This window comes from Triticum urartu, chromosome 1, assembly GCF_003073215.2.
Source record: "Triticum urartu cultivar G1812 chromosome 1, Tu2.1, whole genome shotgun sequence".
Classification (NCBI taxonomy): Eukaryota; Viridiplantae; Streptophyta; class Magnoliopsida; order Poales; family Poaceae; genus Triticum; species Triticum urartu.
In genome coordinates this window covers 107,974,342-107,996,680 of record NC_053022.1, presented here as the reverse complement: position 1 = coordinate 107,996,680, position 22,339 = coordinate 107,974,342, and the positions used below count along the sequence as shown (strand labels likewise).

General features: G+C 41.9%; 2 protein-coding genes, 1 long non-coding RNA gene and 1 other non-coding gene across 10 annotated transcripts; 2 read left to right on the top strand and 2 right to left on the bottom strand.

The window, feature by feature from the left end:
• Positions 1–834: 834 nt before the first annotated feature.
• Positions 835–6,381, top strand: LOC125550735. 6 transcript variants are annotated; one of them, XR_007301813.1, is made up of 9 exons: positions 835–1,225; positions 1,342–1,746; positions 2,361–2,427; positions 3,039–3,197; positions 3,888–4,091; positions 4,628–4,794; positions 4,879–5,039; positions 5,846–5,922; positions 6,007–6,381. It is a non-coding gene; the product is annotated as an uncharacterized LOC125550735 (long non-coding RNA). The 6 variants fall into 6 exon arrangements; XR_007301818.1 differs by having other exon boundaries at positions 835–1,254; XR_007301812.1 differs by adding an exon at positions 5,199–5,233 and having other exon boundaries at positions 835–1,746.
• A 2,279-nt stretch (positions 6,382–8,660) lies between these two features.
• On the bottom strand, positions 8,661–12,887 carry LOC125550728. The gene is made up of 3 exons (XM_048713800.1): positions 12,606–12,887; positions 12,080–12,177; positions 8,661–9,506 (listed from the first exon to the last, which is right to left on the bottom strand). The coding sequence occupies exons 1-3, from the start codon at positions 12,753–12,755 to the stop codon at positions 8,861–8,863; spliced, it is 894 nt and encodes a 297-aa protein (XP_048569757.1). The 5' UTR covers positions 12,756–12,887; the 3' UTR covers positions 8,661–8,860.
• A 3,372-nt stretch (positions 12,888–16,259) lies between these two features.
• Positions 16,260–21,423, bottom strand: LOC125550716 (heparan-alpha-glucosaminide N-acetyltransferase-like). 2 transcript variants are annotated; one of them, XM_048713789.1, is made up of 13 exons: positions 21,167–21,422; positions 20,935–21,072; positions 19,843–19,924; positions 19,639–19,715; positions 19,433–19,539; positions 18,858–18,990; positions 17,936–18,052; positions 17,715–17,806; positions 17,485–17,551; positions 17,270–17,348; positions 17,086–17,177; positions 16,773–16,916; positions 16,260–16,580 (listed from the first exon to the last, which is right to left on the bottom strand). In XM_048713789.1, the coding sequence occupies exons 1-13, from the start codon at positions 21,365–21,367 to the stop codon at positions 16,440–16,442; spliced, it is 1,470 nt and encodes a 489-aa protein (XP_048569746.1). In that variant the 5' UTR covers positions 21,368–21,422; the 3' UTR covers positions 16,260–16,439. The 2 variants fall into 2 exon arrangements, with proteins under 2 accessions (XP_048569746.1, XP_048569750.1); XM_048713793.1 differs by lacking the exons at positions 17,485–17,551; positions 17,715–17,806; positions 17,936–18,052 and having other exon boundaries at positions 21,167–21,423.
• Positions 21,424–21,478: 55 nt separating this feature from the next.
• TRNAT-AGU lies at positions 21,479–21,552 on the top strand. Its single transcript has one exon. It is a non-coding gene; the product is annotated as a tRNA-Thr (tRNA).
• Positions 21,553–22,339: the final 787 nt, after the last annotated feature.

Genomic DNA, 22,339 nt, shown 5'->3' with positions numbered 1-22,339 from the left:
TAAAAATCAGGATTACAATAATATAATTGATGCATTGATCAGCAAGCAGGACTAGGTAGTTGTCCGGTAAGACCGGCCGCAGAGGTGAAACTGAGCAGCACCGTAGTTGGTCGTAACCTACAGAGCGCCCGCGTCCAGCACAAAAGTGATTCTTTTCTTCCCTAATTGCCTAGAAAATTGGAGTGACTTTCGTGCTTGCAGATACACTCTCTAGGTAAATAATTAACTTTTCTCCTTTTCTACCCCTGACAGGGAGATCCAGGAAGGAGGCGAGTCTGTCCCATGGCGTCGCTGTCCAGATACAATAAGGGAGCTCCATGTCTTGGTTTGCCGCACGTACGTTTACCACGTAGAGGAGCACATGTGATCCTCATAATAGCATGTTTGTAATGAATTCTGGAACCAATCGGGAGATTAAAATCAGCAAAGCATGTACATTAAGGGAGCTCTATGTCTTGGTTTGTCGTACGTACGTTTACCACGCAGAGGAGCACATATGATCCTCATAATAGCAAGTTTGTAATGAATTCTCGAATCAATCGGAAGGTTAAAGTCAGCAAAGCATATCACCTGTAGTCAAATCACTTTTGATATATATAAGTGCGATCAAAGATCAACCTAGACCCATCAACATGCATAAACTAGATAAGTGCGCATATGAACGCTGAGGAGGCGTGCCAACCACTAGTAAAACCCATTAACAGTCGCGTAATGGGCGGACCCTCGCAGTAGCCACGTCATCACCGATTCCTGGCCGTCCGATCGGTTCATCTATACAATCTCATCCGTTGGTTTTTTCAGTGGTGGAGGTATAAAGGCAGCTAGCCCACCCAATCCCTCGCTCCCCGCGTGCGTCTCCTCTTCCTTCCCTCACGTCGCCGCCGGCCCATATCGAAGACAGAGAGAAAGAGCAGGGCACTCACGCAACCCTTCCTCACTGCCGGCTCGTCTCCTCTCCCACCTCAGCGCCGCTGCCTCTGTCTGCTCCGCCTCACTCTCCTCCGTCCCTCAGCGCGCCACGCCATCTCCACAGGGTCCAGCCTCCACCGAAGCCGATCTCTCCGCTGAGCACGCCCCGCACCGCCGTTGCTGTCGTGGGCTCCTCGGCACCGCTGCAGACGGGGAGGCGGCCTGTGGGAGGGCCCTAAATGTGGCCGACGACTCCATCCCCGCTCGCATGTGGCGGCGGCCAGCCCAGCTCCGCCTCTTCCGACCCATCTTCTTGGTATGCATCTGGATGCTTGCCTAAAGAAGGTGTCTGCATTATTGATTCCTTTGGAGGTAATTTTCTTTCAACGTTCTTGTGTGCTGACAAGTCTAATTATATTATTCATACATCAGGGCATCATTGGTAGTGAAGGAGGACTCTTGCAGGTGCAAAATATTAGCAGAGGAAAATCTATATGGTTTGAAGGGTTCAGATTCATAATCTGATACTATTAGGACCCTTGATCCTTCAACCATTATGAGATTTCAAGGCAGATAGTGCATCTTGTACTGCTTACCTTGATTTAATCAATGCCTTCTGTAGCTTAAGGTTTAATTAGCAGACTACTAATGCTTTGGTAATCTCCTTTCTGAATTCCATACTTGGTACAACAATGTTCCTCACCCGGTCACCCCAAACTGGTGGAATATAAGAAGGATCAGAACTGGGTCACAATGTCTGGCGATTATCTTGTTTTCTCTGGAGGCAGAACTCAATTCAAATATGGTATTGCAAGATATATACAGTTTGCAGAACAGGTAGAAATTACTATGCCACTTGATCTACATTTGAACATATTAACTTTGCAAGAAAATTCCAAGTACTTTTATTGCCAAGTAAGTTCTGTGTACTTGTGAATGGAGATCCTTCTTGTGTGTATGTTTGCCAATGTTCAGTATTTCCTTTGGTAATATTGAGACTTTAGGAGTGAATATACACGATGTGCAATCACATCCAACAGTAATAACACCAGTAGCAAAATAAAACTATTGTATTTGCTTCAGTTGATATCCTAAACTATATTAATATGTTATATAGCCAGCTTCATGTTAACATCTTCCTGCTTTTTCTTGTGGTGAAGTCAAGAGCTTTTTAGTTATAATCAAGTCCTAGATACAATCAGCCTTTTGTTAGTTTCACCCTGTTTTAACAAGCAGAATTTAGAAAAATGTACTAATGCACACAAGAAGAGGTGATAAAAGAGGATGCTGGTGATGTGGATTATAACATTTTCCCCTGCTCATATGGAAACAATATTGAGGATACCACCCTCCCTGCCCAAATATTATGTGCAGTTTTCTCACTTATTCTCTAAAAAACTGCCACATAAATTTAATTTGATTTAAGCAAATCGATCTATGCTTTTTCCTAGGTGCTACGTGACTTCACTGGTCGCGTTATTGACTGGGATTTCGAGTACGACAACTTCACAAAAAATGGTTGGCTTCCTATCGTCTTGATGATCTTGAATTTCAGTTTGTTCTTTGGATTTACAGTTTCAAATTTTATCCCACTTGATTTCCAGTTTGAACTTTGGTCGAAGAACTTGGTTATTCTTGTTCTGATTGTTGACACATGTACTTAATTGACTACAAGCATGCCATTCATATGATTGATACAATACATTGCTTGCTTCATTCTGTTGGAAGAGGGATATGTGTGCCTTAATGCAGACTGCACATGCATCCTTGGTACAACAATGTATGCAACTACGTGTACATATCTGGGAGAACATGAATTCTTTCTCCCCTTTCTAGCAATTTACCACCACATAGAAGTTGTCCCAGACATGTGTTTTTCCTAGATGCATGTGATGTTCCTTTCTTTTTCTCCCTGACTTGTTTATGGGCTTCTAGAGATTCTAAAGCACTATTATTTTTGCTTCTGGATAGGCACAAAAAATCCTGTGCCACAAAGGTTAGCTTCATAGTGTGATTGGCATGTTGATGGCTAGCTCTACTGCGTGTAAAAAACCGGAATTCAATCAATTTTTTCTCTTTTCTAGAAAGATAAGAACAATATCCAGTGTGATTCTCTTCTTATGTACCAGCTTCGCCGTGGAGCTCGAAGGCTGCTACTATTACTTCTTGCGCCATTATTTGGCAACGTACTGCTGCGGTGTCCAGAGATGACACCATTAGTATGTGTCAGTTGTATTGGTGACGCTGAGCACAAAGCTGTGAATCTACTCCCTTTTGCTCTAGACTGTGTATGTCTCTCCAACCGTAAGCTCTCCTTGTTATCTTAGTAGTTGGATATAATGTCAAATCATTTACAATACTTGTGTGTAACTACAATCTGATGCAGAAGAGTTCTGGTTAGTTCTCATAATTCATCCAGTATATGTTTGCTTTCAAAGCAAAGAAATTGGAAAGTCATGTAAGAGAAGCATAAATGACATGTCTTGAAAATTGTATGACGTTCAATCTTGATGTAGTTTTGGACTGAATATTTCACACTTCGAGGAATGTGTTTTTGATGAATGTTTTTTCCAGTACCCCAACGATTTTATTCCCTGGTACCCCATGGACTTAGACCAGATTTTTCTTCCAAAAATCTATTTAATTTACTATGAGGTTATTTGACAGAGAGAAATGTTCTCTGTATAGTGGATACAAGCACTCATGATAGATCCTTTATGTATCGCCACTGACATATATCTTTTCTTCCAAGGACAATATATTTGTGGGTTAATTCATATTATCAAGTTGATGTATCAGTTTTATGTATCGCGGTGACGTAATGTTACTGATAATACTTGTCTTGAGAGTTATATCAGGTTGCAGCCATCCTTTGAGATTGACATTTCATTTTTTACACCCAGGATTAATTCATGTTATCTTTCTATTTGCTTCCAATCCTAAATATTTCTCATCCATACACGATTCTGTATCTATAGGTTTGGTTGTGGCGCCAACTGGCTATCTCGACAACATTGACGCTGAAGTTATCGAGCCTCCGAAGAATGGGATGTAGATGTGTAGAACTTGTCTGTGATGTTATCAAGCATTCACGGAATCCAAATGTCATAGTTTCTAGAAATGGGCGTGAGCTATTGGAATGCCCCATGTGTTTGGTTCCCATGTATCCTCCAGTTCATCAGGTATGTCTTCTTGCCGAACTAATCACATTTAACTATAGCATATCGTTTGTATCTTACTAGCCTTTCTAGGTTTTTGGCTTTCTATGTGTATGCCAATATATAAGAATACCCAGTTCCAAAAGAATATGACATTGCTGACCAAGGTAGGCAAAGCTAAAATAGGGTTTTGGTTTTGTGACCTTTTTCTATGAATCCCTTTCACACTAATAGGTAGCATCTCTTCCTTTCTGTTAACCACCCGATGCATCAGGCCTACCCCCGACTAGCTCCCTGCAAACATTTTGAACTTACAGATTGCACGCTCTCCTTTTTCATTTTCAACGTTGTCCAGATTGTTCCTTATCAATTGATTCTACAAGGAGGGCTGATATCTCATTATTTAGAATTTACACTACAAATCCTTGCTCAGAAAGAAAGTTATGAATGTGTCTAGAGGTTCTTTTACTATTGTCGCATTTGTGCATGCACTGCTCCAATGGCCATGCTATTTATTCTGAATGCAGGCCAAGGGTTCATAATTGTCGTCCAACTTGCAGGAGTGAATTGGGTAACATAAGATGCCTTGCTTTGGAGAAGGTTGGCGCCTCTCTAGAGGTTCTGTAAAAGTTCCAGAACTTTGGATGCTTGGGAATATATCCTTATTATTGCAAGCTGAAAAATGAATCAGAGTGCCAATACAGACCATATACTGGCCCACATGCAGGTTCTTAATGCACTGTCGCTGGTGACATTCCATATCAAATTTCAGAGTGTTCTTCGAACTAAATTCTGTTTGATCTTTCTGTAGGTTTTAGATTTTTGTGGATTTATGTAATGGAATCTTGATGTCTGGAATGCGTCGAGAAAATGCAACATGACTTGATGTTTGAAGTTACAGCCTTACAGGGGCATCGACTCAAATTTGCAACGACGAATTTTATACCCCTGCAAACTGTTTAGCTCAGTCTGGTACTTTTCTTTCTCGAACATATAAACAGATTTAGTCCTATATCTTGCTCTGTTTATCAGTGTACTACTGGCCTGCTTATCTAAATAAAATGGCAGTGCATATGACCATAATTACGCAGATTCTTGACAGTTAAAACTAAACCATGATTCCATGTTTAGGGATGCAATGATTCAGTTTGGACATCCAATATCAGGTGGGTTGAGGTTCTGGATGTTTTACATAGGTAGTTGTACCTAATGCAAAATCCTCACCTTAGTGAACTACTGTTTAGTATGTGACTGACTAAACTGAACAAGATCACCTATATATCTCTGAACTAAAATACACTTGATTTTTCTTGCTTGCCGCCCTGCCTCACCCCATTTCCTTCCCTTGGCCACCGCTCCACCCATCCGCTCTGCTCCATTTCTATGCGAAACCCTAGAGATGGTGGCGACTGATTGATGTGGGCCTGGCGGTAGCGACAACGGCTTAAAGCAGGAATAGTAGGAGAAAGGAAGACAGACATAGATCCATGCAGAGCATGAGGCGGGAAGCCAGAATAGATCGATGTCGGGGCGTGAGGACCATCTCGTCATTCTAAAAAATACCACTTACACCAAATGTCAGTATAGTATCATGTTCATGTAAGAATCTAAGAGATTTAGGAACATAGGGAGTAGATGGTAATTATAGACATCAGAGAGGAGTAAATTTGATAACATATACTATATAGGGACTTCGTAGATGCATTCTAGCAGCAGAAGCACAAAACCCTGTATGGATAAAATTCACTTTTATTAAAGTACCAACATGAATATGGCAGTGCGGCGTTGATGAGCAGTGGCGGGCGAGGCGTGGGAGGTGACGATGACGAATGATATGGTGATTAGCAGGTAAAAGGTAAGTGCCCCCGTCGTTTGGTCCCTCTCCTCTCCTTGCTTCTGCCTCTTCCTATATTCATGTTTTGTGTTCTTGCCTTGTCAGAAGCCGTTCATTTCCATTGCTCAGCGGGGGCCTCTTCGGGGACTCATCTAGCATCAGGCGTTATTGGAGGAGAGATGGCTCTCATGGATTAGGACGTTGCACATCATTGACGGGTCATTCCATGGATTAAGACGTTGCACATCATTGACGGGTCGTTCCGCACACTGCTCTTGTTGTTTGTTCTTGACATATCATGTGTGGTGCTGTACTTTCTGAATCAGTTGGTGGTTTATAGCAAGTACTATCATTCTGTCACTATTCTGTCACTTTTGAACCACCGATATTGTATGTGATCAGTCCTCTAAACTATAAAACTATTGCTTTTGTGTTCATACAAGCCTCTTAGTATATATGATGTCACTATTATTCTTTTAAGGCTGATCCATTCTCTGAATGTTTTCTATAACTCTGTCTTATTGTTCCAGTCACCAACTTCCATGTTCTTGTACTTTAAGTCTAACACAATAACACTACATAGTACAAACAAGTGAGTATAAGGGGCGCAATCCACCTGACACCGCCCCAACTTTCTCTCAGGAGGCGCCACCCGGTGGCGCCCCAACCACTAGTCCCATGCAATGGGGCGCGACGGAGCTTCACAATGTTATACTGCAGGATGTGTTTCAAGAAGTCAGGCGCAGTACTGGTTGGAAACCATTGAAATATTTGTTGTATGTACCTTGGTGGGAACACTGAGTTTGTTGCCATTGGTACATGACTGATGCAGGTCCTGTACCAGCGGTCCATTCGTCAACTTACCGGCCGGATCTCCAGTACATACAACCTACCATCGTCCAAAGATACTCTCTGAATATCTGACGCTCGCACATGCTATATTCAATGCCCTGCCTACCTACCAATCTGGCCGTCTGGACGGTACAAATAATGGGACTACATGCCGATACGACCCATATCGCTGCTTCAGGCTTTCTTTTTTTGTTGAGGATGCTGCTTCAGAGCAATTTTAGTAGACCCCTTATTCCGTCGATCCGCAAAATGTGTTTGCAGTTTGCGGAAAAACGTCTTTGCGGGCCGTCCGCGGCAGATCCCGCATATCGGACCCGTAAAAAATGATATTCGCGGAATATGTTTTTTAGGGGTCGGCTTTGCGGTGTCTGATCTGGCGCAGCTCCTTCCAACCCGAAAACCCTAAATTTGCACCTTGATTTGATCCAACATAATGCATTTCTTTGCTTTTTCAATAACATTAAATACATAAGACATCATCAAATCTTTGCTAGAATAGTAAGACCAAAGAAAACAAGAACCACAAGTATGCATTTTAAAAGATTTCCAACTTCCATAACTGCTCCCACTAGTTGGATTAATATCTTCTTCATGCATTGATTGTTTATCTGCGGATTCTTGATTTTGCATTCTCCTTTCTTCATCTTTGGTTTGAAAGAAGTAAACGTTTCTTCCCCTCTAGTTGCACATGCAGCCGCATCATTGCCTTCTATTCTTCTAAGGAGTGCGTCAACGTCTATTAAGTTTCTTTCTATCAATAAATCAATGTATTCGCCTTCCCAAAACCAAAATGAGCATCCATCCTCCTACACACATGAATGAGCATGTTCGAAATGAGCTACCGCAATTGAACCAAAGAATGAGCTATCAAAATGAGCTAGCACAAGTGCACATACCCCGTCGTTTTCGCATTTGAAGAACATCCATCCGGGGTGCTTCGGCGTGCCCGAAGTTAGCCGCAGCACAGTCCGCGTGCAGTCGTCGCACTGTATGAGCGGCATCGGCGAGCCATAGAGCCGCTGCGCGAGCGCCGAGCCCGGTGGACGGCCGGACAAATCCATGCCCGCAAATCGTCGGCGGCGTCGGGAGGACGAACCCGTACCTGCATGCGGCGATGTGCCCTTGCCGGGGCTGCGGGAGATGCTTCTCGACCACTCCATCGCTTGGCGCAGCCACCAACGGCCGAAAAAGCCAAATCCGGCGGCCCGCGATGAAGGTCCGCAGATCCGCAAATTCGGCTGTCCGCCGACGCAGAGGGGAGAGGGGAGCCCTCGTGCGTGTGGCGGCTTTTCGGCGAGCTCCTGTCGGCTGCTTTCGCCGGAATCTTGGGCGGCGGCCCGGCAGCGAGGGGAGGTGGTTGGTGGGGAAAGCGCGGGCTGAAATGTCCCCCCACCAACCGCTTCCTGCTTATATGCAGGGCACCGCAGCGGCGAGGGGAAAACCCGTGAATACGCGGGTTGGGGCCGAGATTTTGCCGCACCCCTCAAAATTGTTTGCGGGCCGGGGCGGGATGTGGGGTCTCATCGGGCAGGTTTTTCGCCCGGCCCGCATTTTGGCGGTTATTTTGCGGGTCGGAGCGGGATGTGGGGTCTGCTAGAGTTGCTCTCAGGCTTTAGTTTGAGGAGAGTGCTAGTTAAATGTTCGCACGAGAAATTATATTCTACCATGCACATGATTTTGATATTTGTGCCATGTTTTCTACTCTGTCAAATTTGTTTTGTTTCATAATGTTACACAGTTTCATGTTTTTTTCCTTTTCTTCTTTTTTCAGTGTATTGTCATGTCTATTTGTCTACCAACGAATAAGAACGCACACTATGATACACTCTGAAACGAGAAAAAACCCAAACATCATGTAATGCTTTCAAACGTTGAAAAAATCAGAAAAAACATTGCATGCACGGATATACTATAAATCACTCTCTGCAAGACTTTTTCGTTCAAACAGCAGACAGGTACTCAAATGCCACAATTTCAAAATTGCGGAAAGCAGCCAGATTGCAACAAATCCAACGGCATAGAAAATTACAACAGCAAAAAACCTGATCTCCCATTGCCATAATTAATACTACAACAATTGCATGGTGTGATTGCACTCTGATAGTACCTATCTAGTTTTATCCATGCTGGCGTCAGAATTACCTTGGTTATCATCTTCTTGCTTGAACTTGGGGCCACTCAAGACATCATCAGCTGTGCAGCCGTCGATGTAATCGATATCATGCTCCTGCCGCCCATAGCTGTTTTCAGCCCCCTGGTAGCCACTAGCTTCATTATCAATTGATTTCCTGCAAGATGGTCTTTCTGGCCCTCCCAAATCTTCCAGATGCTCATGACCATGTTCATCATCATGCTCATGGACATGTTCTTGCTCCTGCCGGCTGCCGAATGATGGGTCGTACGCATGGGGACCATGCACCCTCATTTGCACCGACCTCAGTAGTGCCGTTCGCCTCAGGTCCGCGCCATGGCACATGTCATTGGGTGAAGACGGGAACCGGCCTTCATTCTCAGAGCCACGCCGAGGGTGAGAACAAGCCACGGATGAGAGGGAGCAGCTGGGGAGAGGATATGGGCTTGATGGTAGGAAACTAGCTTGTGGTTTCTGGAACCGGTGAGGAGATGACATTGGACTAGTTGATGGGCTGACCATTGCATCACCTTGACTCCCGTTGGGGTTTAGTTGTGTGTCGAAGTACCGGTAGTCATCTGAGTCTTCTGACATTGGTGAGTATTGGGAGATTATTTCGTCCCTGAAAGTGACAAATAGGAAAAGACATTATAACATGTGCACCATAAGAAATATAATTGCTGAGAAAGAGCAGCACCATTTTACCTACTGAAATAAGTCCCACAATCAATTGTATCAAATATAAAAAGACGGATCCAAGAAAAGAAAAAAAGACCTGGGAAAACTAAGAAACAAGCAATAATTGATCTTTGATGGTTCCAAAGTGTATCGAAGACAAATGGAACACATATAGTTATATAAGTATTCTATCCTCAAGCAGACTGCTTATGACCACGGCTCCTAAATGGATAAGCGTCTGGTGAGAAGACATTGTGGACAACAATATTCAGAAGCATTCCTTAAGTAATATTCTTAATTATATCATGATAGCTTGACATGTTCTAGAACATGCTTATAATGATTCAGTAAGTTAAATGCTTACATGTGGATGCAATCATCGAGCAATAAAGTAGAAGGATCAGATTGTATCCAGAAGCTCCAGATTAGTCATAAGCATATAGATGGAAGACTTTGTCCAGATTATTCACTATTCATGCTGTGTATTACAGAAACATCGAAATACAATTGTACCGCAAATACATTAGAACCAACCGTACCGTTACACGTAATATTAATTCCTAGATGCTTAATCATACTATGGAAATCAGCATGAACATTGTAAGGAGTTCTGACAAACTACGCTAGTCATCTTATAAAATATTATAGTGTGGTCGCTGTTCTAGAAAATGCAGCAATATTGTAAACATAACTTTTAGACAAGCTGGAGAAAGAGATGAATGGATGAAAATGACACCCTCACTATTTTAGATTCAATAGAAACCACACCGGAGTTACCATCCCCAAATCTTTTTTTTTATGGTCAAGTAATTGCTGAAATATTTGAAACAGAGGCCACACCACAGCCCTGTTTGTCGTAATCTAAAACCCAAGGATATTGACCGCATTTCTCAAAAGATTAAAGAGAAAATTAGGGTGTTTACAATTTTATAGAGAACTGTATGGATAAGATAGAATAATAGATCCCTTTTAGGCAAAAGATGAGCATGTTATAACTGAAATAGATACGGAACCACAAAAATATTTCATTCCTCCTCTCACATAATAGAGCTTCTTTGATTCACAGGATTCCAAAAAAATAGGAATATGAAAAACACAAGAATGTGATAGGATTGCACGTGCAAAACAGAGGATTGTGAAAACACGGGAATTTTGTGGAATTGGGTGTTTGATTCGGGGGAACATTAAAGCACATGAATCCTAAGAAGCTTCAAATCAAAGCTTAAACACATGCAAAGGTAATATCATATTTTTTTATGCAACTTATTATGGCCTTTGCCTTGTTCTTTGTGCATAGAAATGCAAAAAAAAAAATCTGCGTGGATGGTAAAATTCCTTTGTTTTTCCTTCGAAAACCACACCAAAGGAAAAATTCCTCCATTAACAATGTCACCAAAGGAATTTTCTATTACATATTTTCCTCCACTTTTCCCATGAATCAAAGAGGCCCTACATTAGCTGCTGAATTTTTTTTGAAGATCAGCTGCTGAATTGGAAAATAACTAGAGGCTAACGCGCGCTTTGCCGCGCCATTCTTCACTCTGAGATTAACTCTTTTGTATCAAGTAGATTATTGTGATTGGTTGTTTTCTTTGGATTTTATATGTGTTGAATTGTGCTTTAATTATGTTTTGATGGTGTTTTCTCTTCATATATAATGTCAGTGTTGTTGGAGACTGTATTTGTCTCCAGGGGAGAATGAAATTGTTTGGTGCATGGTTGTGGTGTATTTACACGTTTAGGCTGTGGTGTCAGTTGATGGTGGTCGTCTGAGCCTCTTGAGAGCTCCTATTCCATGCTACAACCGTGAAATTGTTGCTATAACACTCACATATGCGAGCCCACGAAGATCATGCCCGCTCAGCTTGTCTCCCTGCTCCTCTTGCTCACTTAGTTTTTCTCGCTCGCCTAATGCTAGCTAAGAAAAAAAATTGACGATCATTTTCCATTTGAAGAAGTTAGTTTAATTAAAAGATTTTCAGTAATTTCAAAATATATTACGAAATTTAAAAACCATGAATTTTGCAAAACATTCACGAGTTCGAAATATATTCATGGATTTCAAAAAATATTCACAAATTAAAGAAATTTTGAATTTCAAAAGTGTTCACAAACTTTAAAAGTGAGCGTGAACTTCGAAAATATCCATGAATGTAATAAATATGAATGAATCTAAAAAATGTTTGTTTTTTAATGTTTACAAATTTTATTAAGCACTTGTGAATTAAAATGTGGAAAATAAAATATAAAAGAAAAGGACAAATAAAACCAAACAACAAACAATCTTACAAGTGGGGCCTTCACCGACCCGGCGACCCCACAACCCGTGAAGCACCACAACCCTTCAAATCATGGGAGCTTAGTATCTCTATAGATAGATCGATAGTAATCCTACCGAATACTACGAGATCGAAAGAGTATACATCATATATATCTTGGATTTCTGAGACCCGCTTTTCGACAAACGATCAGAGATGTAAACATGATGAAATGTACACGGAATCAGAGCACACAAACCTGATACAAGAGGAACTCTCCGACCTCGCAGGGGACTCCATGATGTTGTCGGCAAGCGAATCTCCAACAGAGAGCCCATTCAGGCTGGACGCCATTATCTGCACTAGCACAGCCACCGGTCAGCTGATAAAGCAACAATATTCAGGGGGAAAACAGAAATGTTGTTCAGTATAGTTTCCCAAGAACTTAAGCTATTTGAGAACCGGGAATCTATGTAAATGATACAAAGCTGAATTCTAATCCGGATAGCAGAAGAAGATAGAGAAAGGGGAAACCAAGGAAGACGCAGAGTTAGAGATCAGTAAGAACGAAATTCAGCGCCAGAAACCAAGGAAGCCCGTCTCTCTCGTACTGGAAGGATCACGGATCAAAGGAATCGCTAATCGACGCAACGAGAGAAGAACTCTGTTCATGGAAGCTATAAACCGCCGAGAATCTGAAACAGAAAGCCGTTTCCCCAAACTGATTCAGGCCCAAACCAAGAACCATGGGGAGGCACAGCCATGGAGACTGAAGGGGCGCCGACCTCGCTGAGGTACCGCTTGTGGGAGTGGAGGTTGTCCACGTACACGTCCTCCTCCGGATCCCTCCCGCGCTTTCCGCCACCGCCGCCGCCGCCAACGCCGGAGGAGGAAGGCGGCGACATTGCGGCGCCCTCGCCGCTGCCACCCGCCATCCGCGCGGCGCGGCGCGGCGGCACGGGTTGCTGGATTGGCTGCTTCTTGGAGGTGAGGGTGGGAGCTAGAGAAGAGTCGAAGGGGAAAAGTGAGGGGAGAAAGCGTTGTTTCGTTTCCGCTCTCCGAGTGCACAAAATCCCAACTCGCGTGATTTTAGAAAGAATTGTTTTCTCATGAAATTTATACACATATTTTTAGAAAGAATTGTTCAGGTTTTCGTGAAATTTTAGGAAGAAATGTTTTCTCATGAAATTTATACAAAAATCCAGTGAATTTGCTGCAAAAAAGAGAGGTTTTTTTACTTTTTACTGAGTTCGGAGATGAATTACTAGAGAAATCTCTCTCTCTCTCTCTTCTGCTCTCCGAGTCTAAGCACAAAATCCCAACTCGCATGATTTTAGAAAGAATTGTTTTTTCATGAAGTTATACACAAATATTTAGAAAGAAATACTTTCTCATGAAATTTATACAAAATACCAGTGAAACTGCTGCAAAAAAAGGGTTTTTAGAGCTGAGAAGTGATGTAAAATAGAGCAGCTGCCCAAAAAACGTTTTTTAAGGACATTTGAGCCAAAAAATGACGGTTCAGCAGCTATCCTATCTCTATATTTTTGTTCTCAGTTCAAAGTAGTCCTAAAATTTGGGACATGGAGTATCTGCTCCCGAGTTCAAATGCTCCCTTATTAACAGTAAAATCAAAAAAATAGTAAAAGAATTCAGAAAATTCTAAATATTTTTGGTAAACTTTGACAAATGTTTAGTATGCTTGCAAAATTTCAGCACGAAATGACATTCATGGAAGGCATGGCAAAAAAAATTGATGCTTCAAAAATGCCAGTTTTGAAAACATTTTGGTGTTGATTTTCCACACGTTTCACAAATGTTATTTCATGCTGAAGTTTTGCAAGTATACAAAACATTTGTCAAAGTTTACCACAACAAAAATTCAGAATTTTTATATTTTTTATATTTTTTATTTTACTGTTCATCAGGGTGCATTTGAGCTCAAGATCAGAAATCAATCCCTTTTGCATGTTATACTACTTGACCCTCCTCTTCTATGCATGCATAGGTTTGAGCGGAGCTTGAAGCGTGATAATGAATCTAAGCACAAGATCACGCCTACTCCATGCGTGCTGTCTCGTTTCCGCTCTCCGAGTTTAAGCACAAGATCATGCCTACTCTATCCGCGAAGGAAGCATGGAGCTCCCGGAACCTCCGGCCTCCATCTTGGAGCTTCTGGCCCCTGAAACTTCCGGCATCCCTCGCGTGCAGCAGTGCAAACTCTTGGAAAGCTCGGAACTTCCGGCCCCTGTCTGCGCGCAGCGAGTTGGGCGCAACCCATGTTCCCCTCCTCACTTACCCCTTCTTGGCTTGGACTATATATAGCCTTCCCTCTCCTTCATTCTAGACTTAGCTAAGATTAGAACCAAAACTATAGAGCTTAGCTCATGTATGATGTATCACCCCTTGTGGAATTACTCCTTTCATGGAGATGGCTCCTCTCATGGAGACGAAGACCTCCTCTTGAGGGGATGACTCCTTAGGAGTATAAAGGACTCCACTTGTGGAGAAGGATCCCATCATAGGATTATCAAGACTCATCTCTCCTAGAGATTTGGACGAACTGCTTATGTATTTTTTTTCTTTGTTGTTGTTAGATGCTTGTGATCTATCTCGTTGCTTGTGATTTGAGTGCCTTGTGTGTGGATCTTTTCCAATAGAGTGCTTTCCCCCTTGTGTTCTTCATGTTACTCCTCAAATCCACCTCTAATTCATGAAGATCGGGCAAACAAGGGTTTGGCCCTACACCATTTGGTATCAAGAGCAAGGTTGCCACGAATTAAAACCCACACCTCTCCACTTTCTATCCTCAGTTCAAAGTTTTAAGCCCTAATTCGAAAAATTTCCACAAAAATAGCCATACCAAATTTCTTGTGATCTGTTGTTCCTTGTGGGTTTTTGTTGATTTAGATCCGTAGATCTAGTGTTTGGCACGTGAATCTGCCTTTTCTTTGCATCACTAGCCTCAATTTTTCTTTTTCTGCTTCATTTTTGCCCTGAAAATCGAGTTTCTCTGCCCCAAAACTCAGATCTGAAATTTGGAGTTCGACCTCGTAGTTCTTTTATGAACCCTGGACCTTCTGGGCACCCCCGGAACTTCCGGGCTAAACAAGAGGTTGCAAGTTGCATCGTAATTTCAGCATTGCCCCCATTCTTTGTTTTTGCTCTAATTCATGACCCCAGACTTTGATTTGAGAGTTCTTGGGGAGCGTTCTTGGGCACGTTCTAAAGTTATCGACATGCCCGAGGCCCTTATATAGGTTTCCACATCATTTGGCCAAGACAAAATTGGAGGTTCTTAATCAACACCGAGACCCCCTCCACAGATCATCATGCTCATGCCACCAGTTCATCACCAACACTTCCTCAGGATGACTATCTTGTACCTCTCCATCGACTACATCAACCAACAACGCTCGACATCGACGACGACCATTCATCCCTTTGACACCAAGAACTGGAAGCAAGGTCGGTTACCTCCGATTTCGTAAAGGGTTAAGTGTGACAAAGGTATTCATTCTGTCACAAACTTTTCCTTCCTTACCATCACTTTGATAGCCTCACCATCTTTGCGATTACCTTCGTACCTATTGAGACTAGATATCCGAGTATTGTCGGGTTTCGCAAAAACGTGAGCACCATAGTGATACGATATCATCTTGTCACATCATTTGGTATATCATATAGTGTGCTGAAAATCATTGACTATGCACTCCCAATAAATTGTATGTTTGAATTATATATTTTGTACTGCAATAATGTTTATGTTTAAATTATGTTTTTGTTCTCATTTTACTTGTGTGTTATATTAATTGTTATGTATATTCGTATTGTTCAATGATTGATGTACATGTGTTTGCATGGATTTGAGGTTTCGAAAGTGAAAGATGTGGATGCCAGGGTGGGCATATAGGGGGTTGCCGGCTCCATGGACATGTAGGGGTCAAATTTGCCCAGTCCGGGCTCTTAGGGCATGGCCAATGCTCCACCGTGGAGTGATGCCCCAACTATCCACGTAGGATCGGATGGTCCATCATGCTGCTTGCAGGCCAAAGCGGCATCCTGCAGAAGAACCGAACTCCTCGCTGAGAAAGGTATGAAAGAGAGGGGAAAAGCAAGCCAGCGACCTGCTCTGCTCACGACCATTCCCTTCTAGGAAACAGAATAGTGAAAACGCTGACGAGAGAGAAGGAAAAGGAGCTTATCAATGATGGCAGCTTGGGGTCACGGGTTGGGGACATGCTAGATGAAACCACCGTCCTCTCCGTTTCGTGCACATGTGGAGCATGGGGCAGCACCTAGGTGCTGCCACCATTGTACATGCCCTTAAGCAGCCCTGTCGAGGTGGCGAGCATTGCATCACATGATAGTACTCTTCCTAACCATTTCCCCGCAAATAAAAAAGTTACTGTGCACTCTGCAAGAAACAAAAAGAAGTATACTGTGGTGGACAGGACCTGCATATATTGTACTCCCTCCGTAAAGAAATATAACAAATGTTACTACAGTTTCAGGTAATACAAATGTTACATCGTGACAGACCATGTCCAAACACATCGATTTAGCAATCCAATATTTACAGGGAAAGTGGCTATGTCAAAGGGTCATAACAAATGTTACTACAGTTTCAGGTAAATGCCTTTCATGTGGAGGAAGCAGGCGGCCAAGCACCAGAAGATGATCTCCACGAGGACGAAGGCCAAGGTGCCCCAACGTTTCGAATGGAAGATGGCCTGGAGCAGAGACTCCGTGGCATCCACCTGAAAAGCAGTTTTTTTTTTTCTGGGTTATCTCTCATGAAACCGGGTGCTTCAGGGGTAACAGCGGTGGGTAATTTTCCGAACCGATAAATGCGTGACCAGCATGATACTTGGTGTGCGCGATAAATTGGCATGAGCTCTACATGATCTACAACAAATATGGCAAGAGATGCATATGCATCAAATACATACCAGGTTGTTCTCTGGTGACCGCCAGTAGAACCCTTGAATAAACGTAGGGAAGAGCTCACAAGCTGCCAAGACATAGACTATAAGCGCATTCATGCCCATCCACTGGAACAGAATTAATGGCTTCTTGATGTGGATAACATCGACCTGAGAAACATATAGGTTGTTAGATTTGAATGAATAGACTTCATGATGATCTAGTTTGTTAGATTTGGTTCCAAAGTATTGTGGGAAAAAGAAGGTGATATCAAGATTAATATGATTGAGAATACCAATGTTACAGGCAACAGCCTGGACCAAAGATTGCACAACTTACTATGCAGTATAGCAGCAACAGAAGGAACCCAGATACTCCACCAGCCAGCAGCATGTAGCTCACAGTATACAAAGGCTTGCTGAAAGGCATACCTAAAGACCAACAAGCCGTCAGCACAGAAATGGAAGGTCTAATTTGAATCATGGTTCCCGGCATGTCACTCTCCTGTAGAATGCAGACTCACCTAATAATTGTAATAAAAATCCTGAGACTGTTAGCACCGTTGAAGCTAGCAGCCATGACATCATTCGCTGTGAATGAGTCTGCAGCAGAAGCAAGGTTAGAGAAATCTGGAAATGTCTCTTTGTTTCATAATTCTGTTTTGCTCAATAATGAAGGTTCCAACAGACAAGCACATGGTTGAAAACTTGAAAATGTACTGCATTTCAGGTGATGTACCTTGCAATGAATCAAGACATGACCAAAATGCAAACCAACAAAGCAACTCACTGCAGCCATCAATGTACTGCGAAACCAGGTGGAAAGAAAGATGGGGGTCACAACCTGATTTTTCTAGGAGAGATGTCAGTTTTCGTACTTGTTTAACATTAGTTGGGATGATAAAGAAGCCTGGTATGATTAGGTATGCAATCAGCAATTAATTAATAACAGAAGCTATATATAACTACCTTAATAAACCCTCCGGGTCAAAGGGAGCCAGGCACCAGTTTGGCGCATTCGGAGGAAGCGGTCCATAATCAGGGGAATTAATACTGCATTCCTATGGTTGAATGAAAAAGAGAAATTTGATCCTTAGGATATATTACAGAACTTCTATCCTATGGAGAAATTGTCTTAAACTCTTTGATGCTGAAGTAAAAAAATAGCATCCTAAGCCTTAAATCAAAACCTTAGTTCTTTTGTACACTGGGTTCTTGTACAGGTGACTTTCCCCAAGCAAAACCCGATCTACAAAGCCAACTGCATTGCAAGGTGGTCCAAGACTACCTCTAAGTCCACACTGGATCTGCAAGTTAACAAAACAAGTGCAACAAACAGGTACGTAAGTGCAACAACATAGATATGACGATGTTCAGTTGTTTGAGGCTAAAAATAAAAGAGTGAAAGGCCCAACCAGGGAGGGGAGAGGGGTTAATCATGGTGTGGCATGTAGTGGTAATAGTACGCGACTTGTGTCTATCAGGTAGTTGGCAGAAATGCTGGTAGAACCGGCACTTAGAAAGTCGGTTGACATTTTATTAATATGATTGAATAATCAAGTTTGAACTCCTGGATCCCCAAGGTAACCAGCCGGGAGACCCCATTTTAATTAAAATTGTGTTTGAGATTGAGTTTGAGTGAGCAAATCCCCACTCAGTTTCCAACAAGGTGTGGTACTAGTTTCTTTTATACTAGGTGTACTAGCTTAGGTTCTGTTGCCTACCAAACCAATTCCAAGGAATTTCCAAGAACAAACCAATTCGACAAAAGATGATGGACGCTGAGATCTGAATCTTAAATTTATATCAATCTTATCAATTAGCTTTCCAAATTTATTTACAAAGAGAGTCATTCCTCACTTAGTCAACAGGCAACAGTGTCGAAGTGTATTTACTGGGAAATATATCAAGTGCCAAAATTGAACTGCGGCAGCTTGAGTAGCCACGTCAATTCAAACATATCACCACATACAAACAATTATCACGTGCCGTAAAAATCATAGTGTTAAAAGTACATAATACTACATCATCCAAAACAACTTCAGAGCATACATCCTAATATCTTCAAATAGAACAAGGTAATTAGGTCTAACTGAGACATTCTCATCTTACCGTTTTGAACCCAACATCATTGGTTGGATTTGAAAAGGTCGAACTGCTAGTCTGAACTTTAAATTCCCAGTTTGGAACATATAGGCCAAATACCAAGCCAATGTACAGAGCTGAAATCATTATGGCCATGATCCTTCAGAAGATAAACAGAAGTGAGTACTGGTACTAGTGTATAGCATGTTCTGTGTTCAGAATAATTCTTAGTAATTCCATACAGCTTATCTCATCCAAAGTACACCCAAGTTACAAGATTTGTACATTTTCTGACTAACAGCAGGAAGTTATCTAATCACAAACATACAGCACGGCAGAGGAACCAAAATTTGATATAAAAGGCCTCATAAACTAAAGACAACAAAATTCTGAAACAGGCAATGAAACATGCTATTTTATACAGTATCACTGAAAATAGTATTTTGAGGCAGAACTTGGTTTACTGAATCACAGGAAATAGCAAGAGCATAATATAAAGGATTGGATTCATAATTCCAAAAGGCTTAATACTAATTCATGAAGAATGTAGATAGTGTAAAACCAAATATTTTCTTAATAAAATGTTACCATTATTGACTAACCACTCCACGAAGTACTTCTTCACAAATGATACTGGCGAATCCACCGAAGTATTGTTCACAAGCCAAATCTCAGAAATTGCTGCTAGAAAGTATCCAATAGCTATTCTCTACCAGAAGCAAAATGGCAATTAGAAAAGTTAAAATTCAGTAAATAGAAAGAAGACGAATACAAACTCGAAAATAAACATATGTAGTTTACGAATTACCTGTAGCACACCTAGCCATCGAATATGATCCAAATCAATGCCATAAGTTAATTTGTGCCGTCCATGAATGTATCCTCCTAAAAGAAAAAAGTTTGTTTAAGCTAAACTCTAACACAAGAGAAATGAAATAAGACAGGTGAAGTGTCAAAAACGTTCTTATATTATGGGACGGAGGGAGTAGTAAAGAACTAGGATAAGTATGACCTTGCAAAATTACGCCCAAGATGAAAAGCTTGATAGCCCTACATGCAGCCTTCTTGGATGTTGCTATCTTGTTTGGTGTTTTCTGTAGTGCACCATCCATATTTGTCAGATGTTATTCAATAATGAGTTGGTCGATGGTTAAAACTGAAAATCAAACATCTAGGTGGAGATATGCAAATCAGTGGTATTCTAGGTAGAGCAGAACTAGCACAGGGAATAAGATTTTGTTCACAGCAACTGAAGTCCACTATCTAAGTGCCGTGGCATAGTTGAAGGTTTTAAGTACATAATTTCATAAACAGAAATAGAGTTCCTCACATAACCCAGGACCTCACTAGTCCAACCTCTACAGCGATAATCATTAATTCCTAGTTCCCCGCTAAGGAATAAAGAGTATCTGATGATAATAATATACTTGGTATAGAAGCCAGGAATGAAAAGGTTAATTTTAGAAAGAAATGTTAGACAAACTCAACAGATTGCCCTACTGAGGTTTACAACAATTTGGCAACGAGAATACAACCCATGATCTCTTTCATCTTTTTTCCTTTTTTCTTTTTCGGGCGTATAATACATGATCTCAGTAGAGCAACTTCTACAATGAACCGTTGGTTCCCAGTTTCCTACTTTGAAATCATAGTTATCTGATGATCAAAATAGTTCGCACACTTAAAAAAGGCTTAAGCAAACTTTTGAGGAAAATGGTAGCCAAACTGAACGTTTTTGCTCTGTGAAGGTTTTACAAGGGTCTGGCATCCATGAAAATGGCAAAACAGGTCCTCAAACTTCATTTTGGAGAAGTTGTAGCGTGCTCAGGAGGCACTTTACAAAATATCAGCGGTTGCTTATGATAAGGTACAACAGGTGCAAAACATTCTGTAGGTTAGTAACAGTTGAAGACGCCCAAGGTTAAGGGCAAATGAAAAATCTAGCAAGCCTTGAACCATTCCCCGGTCCCTACAGCCCCAACCATTTGGTTATGTTCATATAGCACGACCATTTGGTTCTTGGGATGGTTATACACTTGTACTACATCGTTTCATAATGGTGAGCGGATAGTAGTAACTAGCAAGCATCAGTAATTCGGTATACCTTGAAGACGAGGGCGGCGGAGACGCCGATGATGAAGAGGAAGGCCGGCATGACGAAGTCCGCCACAGTCACCCCGAACCACGGCGCGTGGTTTATCCCCGGCCACGCCCCGCCGGCGTCGTCCACGAGTATCATCATCTGCTCAGGCGCAAGCAAACACGATTGGCACGCGAATCAGAAGAGAAACATACAAGCCTGTGGGAAGAGCCGAAGAGGTTAGGGTTCTACTGACGGCGACGGTGAGACCGCGGAACACATCGAGCGAGGCGACCCGCTGCGGCTTCTGCTGCTCGGGCTTCGCATCCGCCCCCGGCGGCTGCGGCCGCCAAGGGGATTCGGGGTATGGGAGGATCTCGCTTCCAGTCTCAAGGAGGTGGCGGCGGTCGTCGCCTTCATCTCCGTCGCTGGCGACGGCGACCACGGTGGCGTCCATTTTTGGGGATCTCCTGCTGCTGTCCTATGCAGAGCAGTATTGCAGAGGGTGTGGAAGACTGGACTAATTGATGTAGTTTTAAATCTTCTGTGGACAAATGATTTCACGGTAGCTCTCGTAGCTCAGTTGGTTAGAGCACCCGTTTAGTAAGCGGGAGGTCTTGAGTTCAACTCTCAACGAGAGCAATTTTAATTTTAGTTTATTTTTACCATGAAACCCTATAGTAATTGATCTCAACGAGAGGGTCTTGAGTTCAACTCTCAACAAGAGCAATTTTAATTTTAGTTTATTTTTACCATGAAACCCTATAGTAATTGATCTCAACGAGAGCAATTTTAATTTCGGTTTATTTTTACCATGAAACCCAATAGTAATCGATCTTTTTTCCCTCCTCCTTTTTCTTAAGTACTCCCTTCTATCCATATTAGTTGTGACCAAATTAATAATATTGTTAATTTATTTTCCACACAAAGTACGAACACAAATTTGCTTCATATAATCCTTGTGTGAATTCTCAACTCCCGATGAGGGCAAATTTAATTTCAGTTTAACTTAACATGAGACCTTGTAATAGTTGATCTTTTTTCTCCATTTCCTTAAGTAGTCCCTTCAATTCATATTAATTATGGTTGATTTAGTAATATCATGTGACGCCTCCGAAATTAATCGTGCACTAAACATCCACGCAGCATGCACGATCAAGACCAATGACTCATGGTATGATATCACAACACAACTCTACTACTCAAATTTAAACAAAGAAACAAAATATTACAAGCCAGGGTCGCAAGACCTGATATTATATCAAGAGTTGGTCTATAAACAGTTACAAAGGTGCCTTAAAAAGGCAAAGACAATTTTAATTTCAGTTTATTTTTACCATGAAACCCTATATTGATCTCTTGCCCCCCCTCCTTTTTCTTAAGTACTCCCTTCTATCCATATTAATTGTGACCAAATTAGTGTTGGGGA

Bases quoted from the DNA above. Each gene is read 5' to 3' on its own strand.
- LOC125550728 (XM_048713800.1), bottom strand. From the start codon at position 12,755: ATGGCGGGTGGCAGCGGCGAGGGCGCCGCAATGTCGCCGCCTTCCTCC. The intron at 12,178-12,605 runs GTCGGCGCCCCT...GTGCTAGTGCAG, and splicing joins ACAAGCGGTACCTCAGCGAG to ATAATGGCGTCCAGCCTGAA. The intron at 9,507-12,079 runs GTTTGTGTGCTC...TGTCACTTTCAG, and splicing joins GAGAGTTCCTCTTGTATCAG to GGACGAAATAATCTCCCAAT.
- LOC125550716 (XM_048713789.1), bottom strand. From the start codon at position 21,367: ATGGACGCCACCGTGGTCGCCGTCGCCAGCGACGGAGATGAAGGCGAC. The intron at 17,807-17,935 runs GTTTTGATTTAA...ATTCAACCATAG, and splicing joins CAGTGTACAAAAGAACTAAG to GAATGCAGTATTAATTCCCC. The intron at 16,581-16,772 runs GTATGTATTTGA...ACTGCTTTTCAG, and splicing joins GGTCACCAGAGAACAACCTG to GTGGATGCCACGGAGTCTCT.